This window comes from Artemia franciscana, chromosome 6 (genome assembly GCF_032884065.1).
Source record: "Artemia franciscana chromosome 6, ASM3288406v1, whole genome shotgun sequence".
Lineage (NCBI taxonomy): Eukaryota > Metazoa > Arthropoda > Branchiopoda > Anostraca > Artemiidae > Artemia > Artemia franciscana.
Genome location: NC_088868.1, coordinates 36,358,839 through 36,378,419, shown reverse-complemented (window position 1 = coordinate 36,378,419; position 19,581 = coordinate 36,358,839). Strand labels below are relative to the sequence as shown.

Here is a 19,581-nt window from a genome sequence, read left to right as displayed (position 1 = left end):
CCACCCACCAGAAAAAATCTCCCTTGAAAACGACTGTATACTTCCCAATAACCAATACTATATGTGAGCAATTGGCAAAGTTCGTAACTTGAAGCCCATCTTCTGGGGACTGTGGGGGATTAAGTCATCCTCAGAGACATCAACTATGCGAACAAAATGGCTATCTCAAAATTTAGATCTAGTGACTTTGGAAAAAAATGAGCGTGTGAGGAGGCCTAGTTGCCCTCCATTTTTTCTGGTCACTTAAAAAGGGCACTAGAACTTTTAGTTTCCGCTCGAATGAGCCCTCTTACGATAGTCTAGGACCAATGACCCCTGAAAAAAAAATAATAAAACAGGCATCCACGATCTTTCTTTTGGCAAAACAAAAATCCATAATTTTGCAGACAGGAGCTTGAAACCTCTATAGTACTGTTCTCTAATACGCCGAATCTGATGGTGTGATTTTCATTAAAATTATATGACTGTAAGGGGGTCCTTCTCTTTTTTTTTATGAAATAAAGCAAATTTTCTCAGGCTTATAAAATTTGATGGATAAGAATAAACTAGATGAAACTTATATAATTAAAATCAGCATAAAAATCTGATACTTTTGATTGTTTTGATTCTTTTTGAGTCTGTTGATTCTTTTGTTTTTCTTTAAATACAAATTTTCAAAACAAGTGCTTCCCTTTTATTACAGTATTAGTGCCACTTATAGATTTACAAGTAGCTGGCATTTTAGAGGGTTCTTACATAGATTTAGGTCCTCCCTACTCCTAGTCGTAAATAGGGCAGGAGTGGTTGACCTCCACATCGGATTATCCTGAGCAAGAGACCACAGTTAATTAAGCGATGATCTTATAATTCTTACCTCATCTTCTAGAGAACGATCAATAGTGGTCTGTTGTCTTACCACTCAGTTTGAGGCCCAGAAGAGTCCAGCACCAAACTTCATTGGGAAGTCGCCCTTGCTTCATACGAGTCACTTGATCCCGGTATCGGCACCTTCTAAGTCGCACTTTGTCGGCTATTTGAGGTTGCTCGGTGAGGAACATAATCTTAGTACTAGTTACTCTATCAACACAACTGGTCACAAGCATTCTTCCCCGGCAATTGTTCCAAAATCCTAGTAATCTTTTATGTACAGATCTAGAAAGACTTCAATTTTCGTGTACTAGTGTCAATACAGAGATTCTATTGCTGTTGAATAAGCGCAGCTTCAACTTCAGAGAATACTTGCTAGACCTCAAAATACTATTTAATTAGGAGAATGCTGAACTTGAATGCGTAATTCAAAGGATCATTTCCCTGTCGCAACTGCCGTTTTGAGTTATTGTACTACCTACACTAGATACTTGAATTTACTGACTTCTTCTGTTTCGAGTTCCCCGAATTTAAGACCTGTTGGTAGCAAAGTGATAACGCCATTTGACATTACCTTGGATTTGCTCACATTGATCTGCAGGCCAGTTTGAGAGGCTCTTGAAGCTAGCTCCTCAGTCTTCCGTTGCATATTTTTAAGTCATCCATAAGTTCACTTCTGCTCTATTTGGCCGAGACACGGTCCCTTGAATCTATTATCCTGAGTACGAAAGAAGGCTGTCAGATGAAAAAACCAGAATCGAGGAAAACCGAAGATTTGATTTTATTAGTAACAAAAGCAACTGCCCCTGCCCCTGTTCATCAAGCACCATTCTCAACTGAGGTTGCCGAGTGAGCCCTCGGATGATTTTGGCATCTCTGTATTCCACCGGTAGCTCCTAGTCGAATTACCCCATATTGCATGGTTGGTGGCGTCCGAGGGGCAGGTCTTGGACGAGGTGGAAGGGCAGTTTAAATAACTTCCTTAAAATGACATACATTATCGTTAACAAGCCTCTCCCCCTCCGCTCATGGTTGCAGATCGGTACGGCTAAAGGACTAAGCTTGCGGCACACTCTACACCATTTACCATGGAGCAGGAGTCAAGTCAAGTAAAAGCGCAAGAAAAGTCAATGTATCTAACTTGAAAACCAAATCTCTTGAAAGTGACTCTCGGATAAAGAGAAGTGTAAAGTGACTAGGAGAAAAAGCTTGCATAGATAGGTTCTAAAACCATACTGGCTACACGTGTCGTGAAAATTATTCTTGTTTGGTTTGTCATTTTTGTTCTCTTCATTTTATTTATTTTTTGTACGAAAAAGTAGCCAACGTTTTTCAATTTCTCTGCTGGCTGATTAATCTGCTGTTCTGGTGTAAATATTTTACTTAACGGAAATGCGTCTTGATTCAGAACAAAATGCCACATGAAAGCAAATTGCCCTGTATCTCTGAAGATCGTAAATCTGCTTTAAATCGTATAAATCCTGGATGATTGTTAAGGAAATATTTGATGATAATCATTTAGATGTAAATCCACTTATTTAAATGGCGCAAAATTTTGACAATCAAACTTTTTTTTTCTGCTTTTTTCATCGTTCTCCTATTTCTTGTTACAATTTTTTACAATGATTTACAATTGTAACGCTTCGTTTTACAGGCGACTTTAATGAACAACTTCGCGACTTGGATCACTCTCTTTAGAGGTGTGAAGATCGTCTTTCCCCTCACGATGCGTTGGGCGATACTGGACGAGATCCTAAAATACTTGAGTGCATGAAAGCAATTCTAGAGGAAATTATAGCTCTCGATCAGAGGCTTGTCGCACTAGATGGAACAACACAAGCTCTTGTAGATGGTGCATATAAACATGGATCAAACGCCTGTCATATTGCAGACCAAGGTGAAGCTATTAGGGGACGATATGCAGACCTGCACCAGCAGCTTGAAGAAAGATGTGCTGCTTTGCAAGTGGCATTTGGAGCTGCAGCTCAATTTTCGGTCAGTTTCTATTTTAGTAAAATAATTGAAAGTATATCATTCCTAAGTAGAGGTGTCATTTGAGGTTCTCAGGCTGAGACTATACTCAGTCTTAATAGAAAAAGAAGGTTTTTATTCTTGTCGTAGTAAGTGTTCCACTGACCCTCAGGGGTGTTAATTCACTAAATTATTGGGGGAGGGGTATATGTTTTTCAAAATTGAGACAAGGGATTTTTTTTTCAATGTAAATACCAAAAAAGATGTTTTTTATATACCTAAAATATATAACGTATCCTTGTGGAACTGTGCTTGGACGCAGTTAAACTGGACTAGACTTGGAAATACAATAATACAAATTTTTTAAACTTAGTGAAGGAAGAATTTTGTCATCATACTGTTTTAGTTCAGAATAGGGAATTATTATTATAATTGTTGTTATCATTGGATGAGCTTAAATAATTATTGAAGCTCTTGCTACAAAGGCACATTGCATCCACTTCCAAACACAGGGGGCTATTTGGGCCTTTTCGAGCTTGGTAATTGAAATAGGACTCGTCTATCTGTTTTTCCTTGGCATACAAACCTTCCGTGGTAGTGCCAAGGTATCCACCTTTGTTTCCTTGAAGTTGAGAACCCTACTCACCAGCTTCAGACCGGTTTGGGCAGGAAAGATTGAAGGGGAGAGCCAGCGGTCAGCGGCTGTAGTGCTTGATCCTCAGAACTGGTTCTAATAAGAGAACATTTCCCCACCTTGGATTGTTCTTCAAGGTATATTTTCTTATGCCACAGTCAGCCCTTCAGGTGTCGAGGAGGATTGACCGCTTGGGCAGCAATTACTGACCTCAATCTGTCCAGTCTCGGCAGGGTATCCCAAAGAATACTCCGCCTTAGGGTCAAGGCGCTGGCAAAAACGGCCAGTGGCTACACGTTGACTGATATTAGCAGTAGTAGGTTTTTATTTGTTCCTATTACTCCAGGGTCACACGAGAATGTTGGTTACCGCCCTCCCACCAAGGGGTTGATAAATTGATTCCTCCCATAAAGGTTGAAAAATTGATCTGTTTTTGCAGCTAGTTGAGAAGGGAATGTTATACTAAGATTACCATTTTTGTATTCGCTTTCAGTTTAATTACACCCCTCCCTCCTATTGCATGGACGTAGTCCTTTATCGAATGTTAAGTTCGCTAGGTTTTCTTCCTTTTTTCCTCATTTATGAGTCTAAGTAAATATTTTGCTGTTGCATTGTTTATTTCATAAGATGGAATAAACTAGACTGTAACCTAAAAAATGGACAAAGAGACAACATATCCCTCGTAACCTTCGGTAAAAATATTTATTCTAAAAAAATCATCATCTACACATGTTTTTTTTATTATGTTTGTTGTTTCTCAGAGCCAACCCTCAAACCATCCCTGGGGGGAGGAGTCTCATCCCTCACTAAAATATCTTGAAAGAATGCCACACCAACTCATTCTTGAGAGTGATATGTAGTGGTGAGGTTTTAAAAGTACCGCTTTTCATTACAGACGGAAACGATAAAGGGGGTGCTTTCGATAATACAAACGAATAATATTAGAAAGTCTTACACAACAATTATGAACACTGAAACTAGAAAAGTATATTAACATGACGAAAAATAAAATTTATGTGTGTTAAGCGTCTTAGAAAAAAAAAAGTGAAAACATTTTATAGCTATTAGTGTAATGAAAGTATTGTAATTCCAAGAACAGTAAAATGCACAAAAACAAATAAATACAAGTATATAGTATTTTATGAAAATTCAAGATATTTACCGAAAGTTATTAGCTTAAATTTAAAAGAAAAAAAAAATACAAAAAAATGCAAGTTCGTAGCATTTATGAAACTTCTGAGTTACCCACCGAAAGCTATTCATCCTGTGAAATTTCTGCAATAATAATAAAAATGTATGGCTGACTGTACTGTATATTTTGTCTAATTTACTTTTTTCCATGTTTGCAATTTGTTGTCTTTTTTTTTAACCGCGGTGCATGTAAACTAGGTGCTGGAATATTTGTCAACAGTATCAAAACAACCCGTTTTGTTCTGCTGATGTTCTGCTGATCCTCCCTGTTATAAAAAACCTAACAAATGGTTTTGACAATTATCTCAGACACCTCCTGTAGGTGTGACCGCGAAGATTCCAGATGTTTATTTGAACTTTCCATCTAAGATGAAATAAAAATGCAAAGCCAGTAGAAGATAAATAAAAGGCTGGTCTCATGTAGCTTTTTACGGTGTGGATTTACCAAATCGTTGTTGATTTGCAAAGAACGGTGCCGATTTAAGCTTGAAAAATTTTCAGATATTCATTGTCAGTTTACAAAAACAGTGTCAAATTTCATCATGATTATAAAAAAAAGTCTTCAATCCTCAGCAGCAAAAATCCCTCTCTTCAGCAGAAAAATCAAAGAATTAAATAATAATAGTAATCAAACAGTTAATAATCAAAGAACTTCATAATTTAATAAGGAAAAAGCTTAAAATTTAATGAAATTTTCTAAATGAAATCAAAAATTAAAACGAATAAAAATTTCAATCATGTCAATCAACTTAACTAAATAGTAAGTTGAGATCAATCATCCAACTAAGATAACCTACAGTTGACTATTGATGTCCATGATGTTTAGATTTGAATATCTCGCGAAAAGGCATTATTTATGTACTACTATCGTTTGCCCACTGAGCTGGTGAATTCTGTTCCTGAAAAAGTTACGTGTGTCGGTCCCTTAAGGAAAGTTTAAAAGAACCCTGAAAAGAGAGAGTTGAGCATCGTGTCTCCACTGATTTAAAACGAAAGCAGCTTTAGAAAGTTTAAGTGGTCTTCAGAATCTTTGCTGCGGTTTGCGAAAACCAATTTTATCACTGAAGACAGCCTTGTTTGTGTTCTGGTTGTATGTCTGTGTTGCACAACGCGGCAAAAATGGTGTAAACAGCCCAGTGCTTTTTTTTTGCTTTATCAAGAAGGCATTGGGCTACCGGAAATGATACCACCAGTATCTGTTGCCGGGAACCCCTTTTGTGAGTCTTCAAGGAAAACAGCCTTTTGTTTACGAAAAAAATGTGATACTTATTAATTGTTTTATAGGAGGTGCTCAAATCTGTCACAGCTGATCTATCTTCATTGGAGCAAGAATTTGACAGTATGGAAGCACCGGCTCGGTTGTTGCCAGTTGTTCAAACACAGCTGGATCAGGTGGCTGACTTTTTCGCTCGGTTGCAGCAGTACCATGACCATCTTGAGGAGACTCGCAGCGCAAGTGAGAAACTGACAAAACAGGGGAGAGATATTCAATCAAGTACAGATCAGATTACGAATATGGAAAAGCATATACTCAAGCTGGAAGAGAGATCGAAAGCTCGTAATGATGAATTGGAAAGAGTTCTCGGGAAATTGGAAAGTTTCTATGGACTGTTGGATAAGGTTTTGATCAATATTGAAGAGTCTTCCAATGAAGAGGTGAAGTTTAAAGCTGTTTAAAGCTGATCAGGCAGCAACAAGCTGAGTTCAAGGTATGAACAGATGTTCTTATTTAATGATTTTCCCTTGTTTTTTTCTCATTTTAGTTTTTTGGTGTATTGCAATGAAAAGATGACAAAAGTGAAAAATTGTGAGTGGGAAGTTGGAAATTGTAAGCGGGTAAGTGGAAAAAATAACAAAAGTGGTAATTTATCGATGGGAAAGTGGAAAAGATAACTATAGTGGGAATTTGGGCATTGACTTGAAATTTTGGATTTTTTTGTCGTCTTTTGGCCTCCAGAGAGAATGGGGGAGGGTGGGGGATAAATCATTGCTTGTAATGGATAATATCCGATTTAGAGGGACTGTTGGTTACTTTGAAGTCTGAGATCGTAACCCGTATAAATTTTTTCAAATGCTCACCGAAGAGTCTAGGGGAATACCTGTTGATAAATGTGTGAACTGAATGAGAAATCATTCAGCCAAAATATTTGACAAGTTCGGCTAGATACTATTTATATCTTGGGAACATATCGAGGAGGGATGAACCGATTTTTTTATTTCGTGCTTTTACCGTTATTCTTTTATTATTCTTCTTATTTCTTTCCTGTATCACAATGGATAAATATAAAAAAACGTGAGAAATTTTAAGCTAGTTAATAAGTCATGAAAAAAAGACAGTTCCTCTAAGATTTCACCCAATTTAAGTTAATCGATTGGAAACACTCGTAGAGGAATATAAAATACATTTTGCATATTTATATATATGTTATATGTGATGTTATGTACGGTGTACGTGATATAATAACGCATATACATTGTTACATTGATGATGAATTGAGAAAAGTTGAAAAAAAATTTTTTCAAATTTTGAATTTTAAATTAATTTTGTCCATGGTTTTTATTAGCAAAAAAACTATAACCTGTGGGTGATCTATTGATAGCCAATTATTCACATTTTGAAAGTATAACTGATCTAGTATGAATTTCGTCTTTTTTCGTATAAGTTTACATTAAAATTATCTCACCAAATATTTCGAGCGAGATTGGAGAAGGGGAGCAATCGATTTGACCGATCAAAATCGATATCTCAGGTGAAATCAAAAGAGCTGCATTAAAAATACGGTAAAATTTATATTGATCATAAAGTTTAGTTTAGTATTTCAAAAAAGGTAAAGTTCAAAATAAAATATATATCTTGAAGGTTTTGCTTCAAGCTTCAATCGAATCTTCAATCAAACCCTTCAATCTCGATTGAAGCTAATCTAACACACTGTGTCTGGTCAAAATGATTGAGTCATTCAAACTTTCTATCAGTCACAGTCAACGCTTGACCCAAGCGTCAAATAGGTTCATAGACTTGAGTCAATCCATTGACGGAAGCTTTTGGTCAAAATGATTGACCCTCTCAAACCTCCTTTAGACGTTTCCCTAGAGTATAATCTAAACTTAATCAAAAATAGTAAAATTCTCTCATTTCCAAGAAACCTTTTTATTTTGTTGTTATAATAATGAGGGAGGAGAGGGGAATGCAAAGTAAACACGATCCCTGTCTCATTAACCGTTTTTTTTTAGCACAGAGGTTCTTGCAAAAATATTTGCTTTGTCTTTTCATCGTGCTTCTTCTCCACTAGACGAAAATTTACCCTCGTTATTTGGTTTCTTGGTGTTTTTTTTTTTTTTTTTTTTTTTTTTTTTTTTTTTTTTGTATATATATATAAAAACGTACGCTAGAAATTCCAAAATATAATTCGGTCGATAGATAAACTGTATCTCTTAATGATGGCTAACTCCTTAAGTTGAAAAATTAAAGCCGCTTGAGCGCAAAGACAATAACATATCAAAAACATATACAGGGAATATAAATCTTGAATTGGTAGAAGTATCCTTATTTACACGATTTAAAGAATAATTTTTTCTTTATAATTTTAAATAATATTTTAGGAGTTCTGTGAGAAGCTGAGAAACTCATTGGAAGAAACCGTCTTGGAAGCCAACACTGGTCAGGGATTAGTTCAATCTGCAGCACCAGGCGTAACCACTACTAAGTTGGAAGGTGATATAGAGAATATTAATGAGAAATGGAACACATAAAAGGCTAAGATGAATTCATCTTTCTTCAGGAGTGTTACTTGGAAGCGGGAAGCTTTCCCTTCCTAGTTTTTTAAGCCCCCGCCCTAGATTTTGAAAAATACCATTTTTCAGGCCGCTCAAAGCTAAAACCCAGATTTGCCCCTCCCATATCTCGGTTTGCCCCCTAGAACCCAGTTTATCCCCCCCCTTCTAAAATTCAGTTTTTTGAAAATCTTATCAAAACTAAGATAAGCTTGCATAATTTAAGTATCTGCAGAAACAGGTATATCTTTACCTTTTTGGTACTGTTTGGTTCATTTTTTGTCCTGTTCACTTGATTTGGAAAAATTTGCTCCAACTTTGCCTCCCTTCCTAAAGATTTTGACAAGGTTACGCCATTGTATTCGTATAATTAAAACCTGGTCAATTTCAATGAAGCCCCAAATAAGGGATTAAATCAATTAATTATTATTTGACTCGCAATCTTTTCACCTATGAAAAATTAGAAGTCCAAATCTCCTTGTCCAAATTAAGTCCCAAAAAAGTCCAAACTAGTTGCCATCTGAGGTGAGAAGACAGCTCGCACATCTCGAGCAACACTTTGGGCAACTCCGTATCCAAGCATCATCCTGTCTTCTGTTTGTGCTTGAAATATTATATTATACTTATCTGAAAACATAATAGATTAGGAAGGAGGGTTTCTTTCTTTTATTTTATAGCGTTTATGATTTTTATCTTTTTAAGTTTATAATTTTTTTCTATCATTTTATCAGTATTATTAAAGCTTTACCGGTTCTCAATACTTTCATTTAATTTAATTATAAATTTATTCAATCTAAATTCGTTTTCATTTCACTATTTCTTATATTTTTACAAATATGGGAAAAGTTATATGGAAGTACTTTTTTATTAAATGGTTGGCTTGGATTCTTTCCTAGGAAGTCCATCGTCCCTTAAAAATTTTCCTTCCTTTATTTATTGTGCTTGTTAATTTACTGCTAAAATAAATCAATCTTAATGAAATTTCATTTTATTGTGTTTTTGCATCAATCTTTTTCTGAGTATCCCCCCTTCCTCTGGCCTTCTGTATGTAACTCGATATAATTACGCTTTAAGGCCGAGGGTTCTCAAAGAAACCATTCAATTATAGGTTCTCAAATTTGATTAAATATTAGTTCTTTTGTCATTTCATGTTGGGGCACGAATTTGAGCATTCTTGCTCTTGGATCGTATATCCTGAAGTAATTTATACTAGATTGTTTTTGTGTTTATCGCTAGATGCTCGCTAGCGTATTTGTTACATCGTCTGCCGCGTAGTAGGTTTTTTTTTTCTTAACGTATTGTTTTTGGAGTAGGAAATACTGGAAAGTAGTATTATCTAATAAACATGGGCAGGGGGGAGATTGTGGGGGGAAGGAGGGTGCATTGGCGGTAAAGTGATAAAGAGTACCATATGTTATACCTAAAACATGCCAAATAATTGCTAGGGATTCCCGAGTAACGCCGGCTAGTTCGTTGTATTTCAGATTTAAGTATTCTATGTGTTTTTTTGTGTGTATTTTTTATGCCTCTCATCCGACAAGCTTTGTTGCTGGTATGTTTAAGAAACTACAACCGGAACTATAACTAAGAATAATAGATTTTATTCTTTTCACTTAGCTTTGGATGTTGCTTGCTGCGATTATCTCAAACCTGTTTTTTTGGAACTTAGTCCATTATAATGCAGGACCGTCTGATTTTTAAACAATTTTTCTTTTTAGTTGTTCGAACGAGAGAGAAAATTGGATGAAGGTCTCCTTCAATCTGGTAAGTTCAAGGAAGCTTTAGACAGTCTTGCCAAATGGCTATCTGACACCGAAGAAATAGTCACCAATAAAAAACCCCATCAGCTGATTACAAAGTTGTCAAAGCACATCTTCTAGATCAGAAATTTTTAATGAAATGTTTATTCAATCGGCAACACAGCATGTCCGCTCTTTTGGATATGGGTCACGACCTAGCCTCGAAACTTGAACCAAAAGAGAAAAAAAGATTTGGAAGAAAGGATGCAAGAGCAAGTAGCCAGATTTGACGTTTTGAGCCAAATGGCTGATGAAAGAATGCAGGCCCTAAACACTGCTATGAGTGTGGCTAAGTAATTCTTGGTAAGTTTTTTTTTCATGCTTTTCTTCATATTCTGTAGACAGTATGCTATGTCAGGTCTTTTGGATATGGTTCACAAATTGGCGTCGACAGATCCCCCCCCCCAAAAAAAAGAAGAAGACGAAAAGAGGGAAGAGTTAGTAGCTATGTTTAATCTTTTTAGCTAGATTATAACAGGATCCAGATGAGTAAATTCAAGTTATTTATTCAAATCGAATGGAAGGGTAGCCCTCTCCATGCAACAATGAAAGGGCAACTGCATAAAAACACCAGAAATTGAATGGCCCTTTTTTATTTTAGTTTTTTTTAAAGGTTGGTTTTGTTTTTAATTTATCCTAAGGACATCTCTACAGCCACTCTTACAGCCACAGTGTGATCTACATTTTTGGACTTGTTAATCTTAATTATTTAGAGCAATGGTACCCAAATGATTTTTGGCTCTACCCAATCTATGCATTTCGAAAATCCTGATGCCTTTGTTGGGACAAATTTTTTTTTATTATTCAAAATTTTACATCTTTTCACCTGAAGGAAGGTTAAAACGTCATTAACTTGGTATATTTTTTCAGGTCTTCGTCGAGACGTACTAATGGCTTATTATTTTGTACCAATGAAAAATATTGTCTGAATACAATACTTTTACTCAATGTATGATGTCATTGCAATACTGTCATATATCTTTCTGTTTTTTAAATGAATATGAATGTAACGTCAATTACATGAAAATGTGACTTTCAGAATTAATGGTATAAAGTATAGTCATCCGAAGGGTGCACGGGATCACTATGTGGTTGTTTTCAGAATTAGGGCTGTAAAGTATAGTCTGCCGAAGGGTGCATGTCCTGCCCATGATTCAGCTATATAGTTGGGTGTTTTTCAGTTATATCATTGGGGGGTTAGGGGTTGGGAGTAAAGTTTAGCAACACTGCATAAAAATGTGTTAGGTACAATTTTTCTGCATAGGTTAAAAAACCTATATCCAATTGAACAAAATCATGTAAAACTAAACCCTCACACCTTGTTACCAAAGAGGAATTGAGAAGAACTATATGTATCAATGAATAGCTAAAATTCTAAGCTATGCTTCAATATTTGCATTATTAGAATTATTTAGGATCCAACACTTGAAATTATTAGTTTATTGACTTATCTAGAAAGACCTCTTTTTGGAAATACCTATTATCCTATTTTGACATATATATCCTTTCATTCTTTCAGTTTTATTGACATTAATACAAAGCTGAATTTCTTCTAATTCTAAAAACGTAACTTTTATTGCTTGATATTTATTCTATAAGCCACAAATATTGAATATAACTTATTTTTTTAATTTGCTGGTCGAAACAGAGACCATATTTTTAATTCCTGCTGACAAATTATTGGTGAAAATTTCACCTAGAAGGAGGGACTCTTGTTACTACCCTGTACTCTAGTATGGGTTATGCCTGTGCCCTACGTTTGGAATCGCAGCCCTACGTTGGAGCATGTAGCACATTTTTAGTGAATACTGAAATGTATGTTGACATGCCACCAACTGCATCGTATTAGTAACCATAGTCCTCTATAGGCTAGAATTTTCTTTTTGAAGCTAATTTTCTATTGAAAAATTACTTCAAATCTCTAGTTGCAATTGTGTCCCTTAGAGTTTGGTTATTTTCTTTTTTCTTATTAAAAAAAAATATATTAATATATATAAAGCCCCTCCCCGCTAGATTAAAAGAAAAATACCTTATTTTTATCTTTGTTAAAAAAATTGAAAAAGCCTCCGTTCCCCCAATTGTTTGAAAGTGGACTAACTATTAATTGGGATAAAGGGTGGAGTTAAATCAAAAGACACTGTTTGGATCCAGGCTATCCAAAAAACAATGTCTGCAACATTTAGGGGGATGAAGCAGAGACTTTTGTTTAGAGTAAGAGAGATGCCTGAGGGAGGGGCAAGGGGACTTGAAATTATGTGTTAAGAGAGGGATTAAATAAATTTAATTGTCAACTGGAACGTTTTTGTTTCGACGCAGTTAAGTGTCACAAAATTCATTGGAAACAAGAATCTTATTTATTTTCCTTTGCTGATGCATATCTGACTAACTCAAGACTTTCGTATTACATCCACCATTTTAAATTGTCAGTAGACTTCTGACCTTTGCTTAGCTTCAGTTTCTTGTTATTGGTTTCTTACTATAAAAAATAACCCTCCTCTCCCTCATCCTCCTCACAATCCTTAGTAAGGATTCCTTACCCTCCCTCCCCTCTTCCCTTTTTCATGTCTTGAAATAATCTATCTACCAGGATCAACTATCTCCTTTTATGGAATAGTTGGACAAAAATGGGAAGAAAATTAGGGATATGGACAAAAATAATATAATAAACAATATGTAATATAAAAGGTAATTTAAAAACTTACTTCATCCTCCTCTGCCTCTTTTCTGCGTCATAGAGTAAGTTATTTCAATCCCTTCCAGGATCAATTATCTCCTATAATGAAATGGTTGGATAAAAATGAGAAGAAAATTAGGGATATGGAAGTGGTACCTACCGATGAAGTCAAAAGTTTCAAACGCGACTTAGGAACACGATCTATTGCATGAAGAGATCGTGGCAAAAAGATCGGGCTTTGCGACACTTTCAGATACTGCTTCCGCTCTTATGATCCTTGTTGGTGAAAAAGAGGCCTGTGGTTTGGCAGATAAAGTGGTCTACATCACTGACCGCTATGTGGGTTAGTATGTTTTAGTATTAATAAGAACATATATATATATATATATATATATATATATATATATATATATATATATATATATATATATATATATATATATATATACATATTGGAATTTGGAAAATATATTGGAAAATTCTTACTTTGGAATTTGCTTTTCTAAGAAGTCTGAGGAGTCGTCCGATTTCGTTTTTTCAAGGAACTTTCTGAGCAATTTATATAAAAAAAAAAAATGGAATTTATAAAAAGAAATATGAAAAAAATATAATTATGTTGTTGAAACTGGAATATAGTAAGAATAAAGTATAAAAAACTGAAATATGAGCCTCAATCCATATTGATATATGAACTAGTTCATTTTTATAGCACTTGGTATTAACCAAGTGACATATACCAATCGCAAATTCTGTCGGTCCCGGTTTTGCTACTTTAGGCACTTCCAGGTAAGCTAGAACGATGAAATGTGGCAGGCGTATCAGGGACCGGACTAGATTATATTAGAAATAGTCCCTTTCCCGATTAGAACCTCTGGGGGGGAGTGGGGGCCCGGTAATTCGGAAAAAATTGAAGTATTTTTAACTTACGAACGGTTGATTAGATCTTAATGAAATTTGATGTTTGGAAGGATATCGTGTCTTAGAGCTGTTTTTTAAATCCCGACCGGATCTGGTGACATTGGGGGATTTTGGAGGGGGAAACCTAAAATCTTGGAAAACACTTAGAGTGGAGGGATCGGGATGAAACTTGGTGGTAAAAATAAGCACAAGTCCTAGATACATGATGGACATGACTGGAACGGATTTGCTCTCTTTGGTGTAGTTGGGGGGGGGGGGTTAATCTTGAAAAATTAGAAAAAATGAGGTATTTTTAACTTACGAACGGGTGATCGGATCTCAATGAAAGTTGATATTTAGAAAGATATCGTGTCTCAGAGCTCTTATTTCAAATACCGATCGGATCTGGTGACATCGGGGGGGGGGGGGGGGGAAACCTAAATTCTTGGAAAACACTTAGAGTGGAGGGATCGAGATGAAACTCGGTGGGAAAAATAAGCACAAGTCCTAGATACATGATTGACGTAACCGGAACGGATCCGCTCTCTTTGTGATATTTGGGGGGGGGGTTAATTTTGTAAAATTAGAAAAATGAGGTACTTTTAACTTACGAACGGGTGATCGGATCTCAATGAAATTTGACATTTAGAAGGATATCGTGTCTCAAAGCTCTTAATTTAAATCCCGACCAGATCTGGTGACATTGCGGGGAGTTTGGGGTGGGGGAACCTAAAATCATGGAAAACGCTTAGATTGGAGGGATCGGGATTAAACTTGGCGGGAAAAATTAGCAGAAGTCTTGAAAATTGAGGTATTTGTAACTTACGAAAGGGTGACCAGATCTTAATGAAATTTGTTATTTAGAAGGATCTTGTGCTTTAAAGCTCTAGTTTTAAATTCCGACCAGGTTCTGTGACATTGGGGGGAGTTGGAGGGGGAAACTGGAATTCTCGGAAAACGTAAAAACTAGGGTACTTTTATCTTACGAATAGGTGATCGGATCTTAATAAAATTTGATATTTAGAAAGAATTCATGTCTCACAGCTCTTATTTTAAATCCTGACCGGCATTAAGCCCTTGATTTTCCTTTTAAATCAATCTATTGATTCTTAGGATTTTGTTAGAGCTCATACCATATGAGCTCTTGGCTCTTCTTGCCTCGTCACAAGTGCCATACGGGCTCTTAGCTCTTGTTAGTAGATAGTAACGTATAGACTAAGACTTTATTTTGTAGCTGGTGACGATCAGCTTCAAACCGAAAGATCCCTATTTCATTTTAGCTTGTAGGCGTCTCTAAATGTTTAGGTTTCACAAATCAAAAAAGTGCTCTTTTGACAAATAGTGTATTTTCTATGGATTATCTATCTACAGGATTGGGTCCCTAATTAGACTATTATGGCCCGTGGACTCTTTAGAAAATAATAGGGCCCGTAGACCTTTATAAATATATAGGCTCCATGGACTCTTTAAAAGTAAGTTGAATTATTGAGACAATGCTTCTATTTTTATACTGTCCTACCATGCATACAGGGGTGAATTCTGAGAAATCAGTCCTAGCAATTCCGTACTTATTACATTTTAGAGTCTTATAAATCAGATATGAGAACGTTTTATTCCCGAGAACTGACATTGTAGCGATGTCGGACTGAAGTCCATGTGAAACTTCAGTCCATACTATTTTATCGCTGGTAAATATGAATGTGTGGACTAGGGACTATTTTTGGTAATGTGAATGATCTGGTTAATCTCCCGACTATATTTTATTTTTTTGCAATTTCGGGTTTCAAATACTAAAATTGGTAAATAGAAAAGAATTTTAGAGTTATTTTGATCTCTTAAGGTTAATATTTTGGATCGAGTCCATATGCCGTTTGCGCTTTATTATTGAATTTGCAAAGACATCAAGAATCTTTAACAATTATACCAAGGACATCAAAGTGAAAATATTTTTGGCCGCTTGGACTCATCTTAGGTCTATTCATTTCTGAAAACCGCAACATTTTCAGATTTTTCTCTTGTAGGGTTAAAAATTATGATTGTTTCTCTTTTGGAGGGAATCATGTTTTTGCCTGTTTTCCTAGACTGACACATGAAAATAAATGTCTAGTGATCCCCAAGACAAGGTTCAAGGCAATATAACCAATATATACAAAATATTAGGTAACTCAAGGCTGAGAGTATAGCTCGAATGCAATTGAGCTACCTTTAAACCTACACCTTCACAACTACACGACAACTACACCTTCAGAGAGAAGTTGTACCTACTTAAGCTTTTTGGTGCTAAACAAAATTATTTTAATTACCAAAAACCACACAACTGCATATGGAGGTCTTTTGTATTAAAATTGAGTTACTTTTCTTTGAAGACATTCTTTTCTTTCAATATTAAATAAGTAAATAAATAATTGAAATAAGTTATTTTTTAATATAATTAATATAATAATGTAATAAAGTATGACATAATTATAATAAATAAAATATTTTCTTGGTTAAATAAGTAATAAGTAGAGAGGAAGAAAAGAAATTTGAATCTTGAGTGTAGGGAATCTTGAGTGTTGAGTGTAATTTCTTGTGAATTTTCATTTCTTTGGCAGTTGTGCCAAAGAGCACGGGGAGAGAGGGCCACCACAATAGAAGGCTTAGTGCAAAGAGACAATAGTCGGTTTTATGCCATTTGTGAACAGATACAGAGACGTGGGTAGCGGCTGCAACTTACTAAACAGGTTTGTTGCATTTAAGACTATTTTGACATGATTTATGTAATTTTATCCATTTCTGCGTATAATGAGGATACAAAAAATATCTTAAGATGAGGAAACTGATATTCTTTAAAGAAACAGAAAGGAAGATATGAATAATTTGTTCTAAATCTGGTTTTTGATCCCTCCCCTCTCCTTCGCGACTTTCTGGGGTAAAACTGAGTGAAATACCCAAAACGTCATATATTTGGTCCTTTAAATATCCCTGCGCAAGTACCAAATTTTTCTATTTTTTAATATACTCATATGTTTTTAACTTAAAGAATGAAAAAAGGATTTTATTTTCACTGTGCTTGGTACTTATGAGCAAAATTTTATTTATTCCAGAAAATGACCGCTGGAATTTCTGAACACAAACATTTGGTTGGCAAACTTTTTTTATGAAGGTACACAGCATTTCTTTTTTATTAAAGTACCCTAAAAATATGATCCTGCCGTTAAAAGTGTCGCTAATAGAGAAAAAAGCGTTTAAACCTGGCAAAGCCCTTAAAGGTATACAAAAAATTAAAAAAATAACTTCACAAAGAAAACTTCTTTTTCTTACAGACCGCAACTTTTAGATGTAGCATGAAAGAATTTAGATAATCACAAGCCGTAGCATAAATTCGAATTGAAATCTTACTATATATTTTCGAAATAAACTGAAAAATTTAAGTAAAAAATCCACGAGATTTTTTTGTAAATAAAAAATTTGATCCAAGTTCTGTGCTAAGATAGATTTTTAATATCAATATTCCTTCTCTTTTTTTTTACCTTGAAATACCAAAGGCAAAGACAAATTGACGCAACCTCCGATCAGGAAAAACCAGAAATTCAATTATTAATTTGGTGGTTGTTGGGACTGAATTAAAAAATAAAAGAAGCCTGGTTGAAGAATTTAGATAACCACAAGTCGTTGCAAAAATTCGACCTTAAATCTTTCTATTTATTTTCGAAATGAACTTTAAAATATTTAGTAAAAAAGTTACGTGTTTTTCTAGCAAGAAAAACAAGTGTTCGATGCCGGATTGGCGCTAAGATCGAATTGGAATTTAATAATGTCGAATTTACATAATTGCTTATTTTTTTTGACGGTTCAACGTCGCAACACTGATAGAAAAGTGACATTGTTCTAAAACTTCATTGATAATTAGTAACCACAACAAAAATCTTAGAAAATTATGGTTTTCAAGAATGAATAAATTTAGGGCGGATCCAGGAGGCAATTTTTATTTTATTTTAATGCCTGTGGTATTTTTACTTCTTGTATCTTATTAAGCTCCTGTTTCAATAAGGTAAAAAGTAATATATTATTAATCTATTTTATACAAATTCAAAATAATATGTTCTATTTTTTATTTTATATTTCAAAGAATCTAATCAGATTATGATATAGTCGTCAAATTACCTTTGGCATTAATTTTTGATAATTTGGTATTGAGTATAAGTTTGTTTTTTCAGTGTTTTCCAAACTTACCATGAGATTAAGGTTGGGTTCTGGATATATTTTAAATCTTGAAGTTGACTAAATGTATTGTCGATATATATTCTATATATATGCATTATATATTAAAAATTCATTATTTCTTCTCCCCCTCCCCCAACATTGACTTGTTCGTTTTTTAAATTTTGGGATTTATATGCTTATGACTGTCATAAACCAAAACACATTTCCAATATATTTTACCATAGCACATTAAACCATATTTTATGGTGAAAGTATCTTAAATTACCGAAAGTATCATAACAATAAAAAAGATTGTTTTCCTAGTTTACTTTTACCTTGCCATGAAATTCATTACAAAGTTACTTTGCTTATGATATCTTTATATTAATGTAAAATAACCGTGAGTCATTAGCCATAATAGTAATAGCAGGGTTATACCGGTCTTTGTGACATAAATATGTGATTTTTGTCAATATGACAATCATTAGACACCACATTATAGACTTTATTTTTTCTTGAAGATATCAAGAAAGATGGATAAACTTTTAAAACTCTGGGACAATGTTGTAAATGCTACATTTGAGCGAGGCAGATCGTTGGAAGAAGCCCTTTCCATTGCATAACAAATCTGGGACGAACTTCAAAACGTTTTGGCCTCCTTGAAAGATTTGCAGGTACGTGATTCAGTATATCTACCATGTCCGTGATTTCCCTTTATTTCCCTGTATGAAAATTCTCCGAAATCTCCAAAAAAAAACAACGCCAGTGAAAACTTTCGATTTGTAGTTCATGTTAGCGTTCTTTTGTTTACGAACGTTCATTTTAGAGCTTTAAACAATCAATTTAGCTTCTTGTTTTTTACTAGAACAGCGATGTACATGCCCAATGGTACACTTAGCACTGTGAATAGAAAGCACAGACAGAAATGAAAGCCATTTTAACCATCAAAGATAAAACAAAAGATTAAATCAATGATAATTAAAAATGTTTCCGTTAAAATATTCGGTTATTAATGGGAAAGCCTGTAGAGAGCAAAAGAATTAGCTCAATGAGTAACTTATTAAGTTGATTAAATATTAATTACATTTGATCGAAAACTTTTGCCCCCCCCCTCCCAAATGTCTACCGTTGATCCAATCCACCCTCCTTGAAAAAAAAAACAAAAAAACAAACACAGTAGAGTTTAACAATTCTAATTTTAGTCTGCTTAAAAGGGGGAGCAAAAGCCAGAACAAACAGGTAACTACAATTCCAACATTCTCATTTTTTGAAAAAAGAAGCTCAGTTTGACTATCTCATTGAACTCCTCCTACCCCGGTAGCACACACATCTTTTTTATAAGTTAGTTTGCTTTTTAAAGCTTTTTTTTTGTTAAGATGTGTATAAAAGATTGCATTAGTTATTACGTTCATTGATAACTAATATAGTCACTTGACCATTTATTGTATTTAATAGGAGGCTTCGGCCACTTTACAGCCACTTGCCATAGAATTCAACCGCATTCCTGTTGAAAATAATACCGGATAATCTAGACAATTTAATTTTTTAAATGCCCCTGAAAAATTGCGCAAAAAACAGAACACAACGAAAACTACAATTCAAGGATAGCCACT

The 19,581-nt window shown here is 34.7% G+C and overlaps 1 protein-coding gene and 1 long non-coding RNA gene across 2 annotated transcripts; both read left to right on the top strand.

Annotated features, from left to right (window-relative positions):
* The first annotated feature begins 2,297 nt into the window (after positions 1 to 2,297).
* LOC136028372 (microtubule-actin cross-linking factor 1-like) lies at positions 2,298 to 8,444 on the top strand. The gene is made up of 3 exons (XM_065706168.1): positions 2,298 to 2,841; positions 5,927 to 6,351; positions 8,243 to 8,444. The coding sequence occupies exons 1-2, from the start codon at positions 2,617 to 2,619 to the stop codon at positions 6,317 to 6,319; spliced, it is 618 nt and encodes a 205-aa protein (XP_065562240.1). The 5' UTR covers positions 2,298 to 2,616; the 3' UTR covers positions 6,320 to 6,351; positions 8,243 to 8,444.
* Positions 8,445 to 9,993: 1,549 nt separating this feature from the next.
* On the top strand, positions 9,994 to 19,266 carry LOC136028373 (uncharacterized). Its single transcript, XR_010617819.1, has 4 exons — positions 9,994 to 10,515; positions 12,973 to 13,229; positions 16,870 to 16,928; positions 18,490 to 19,266. It is a non-coding gene; the product is annotated as an uncharacterized LOC136028373 (long non-coding RNA).
* The last annotated feature ends 315 nt before the right edge of the window (positions 19,267 to 19,581 follow it).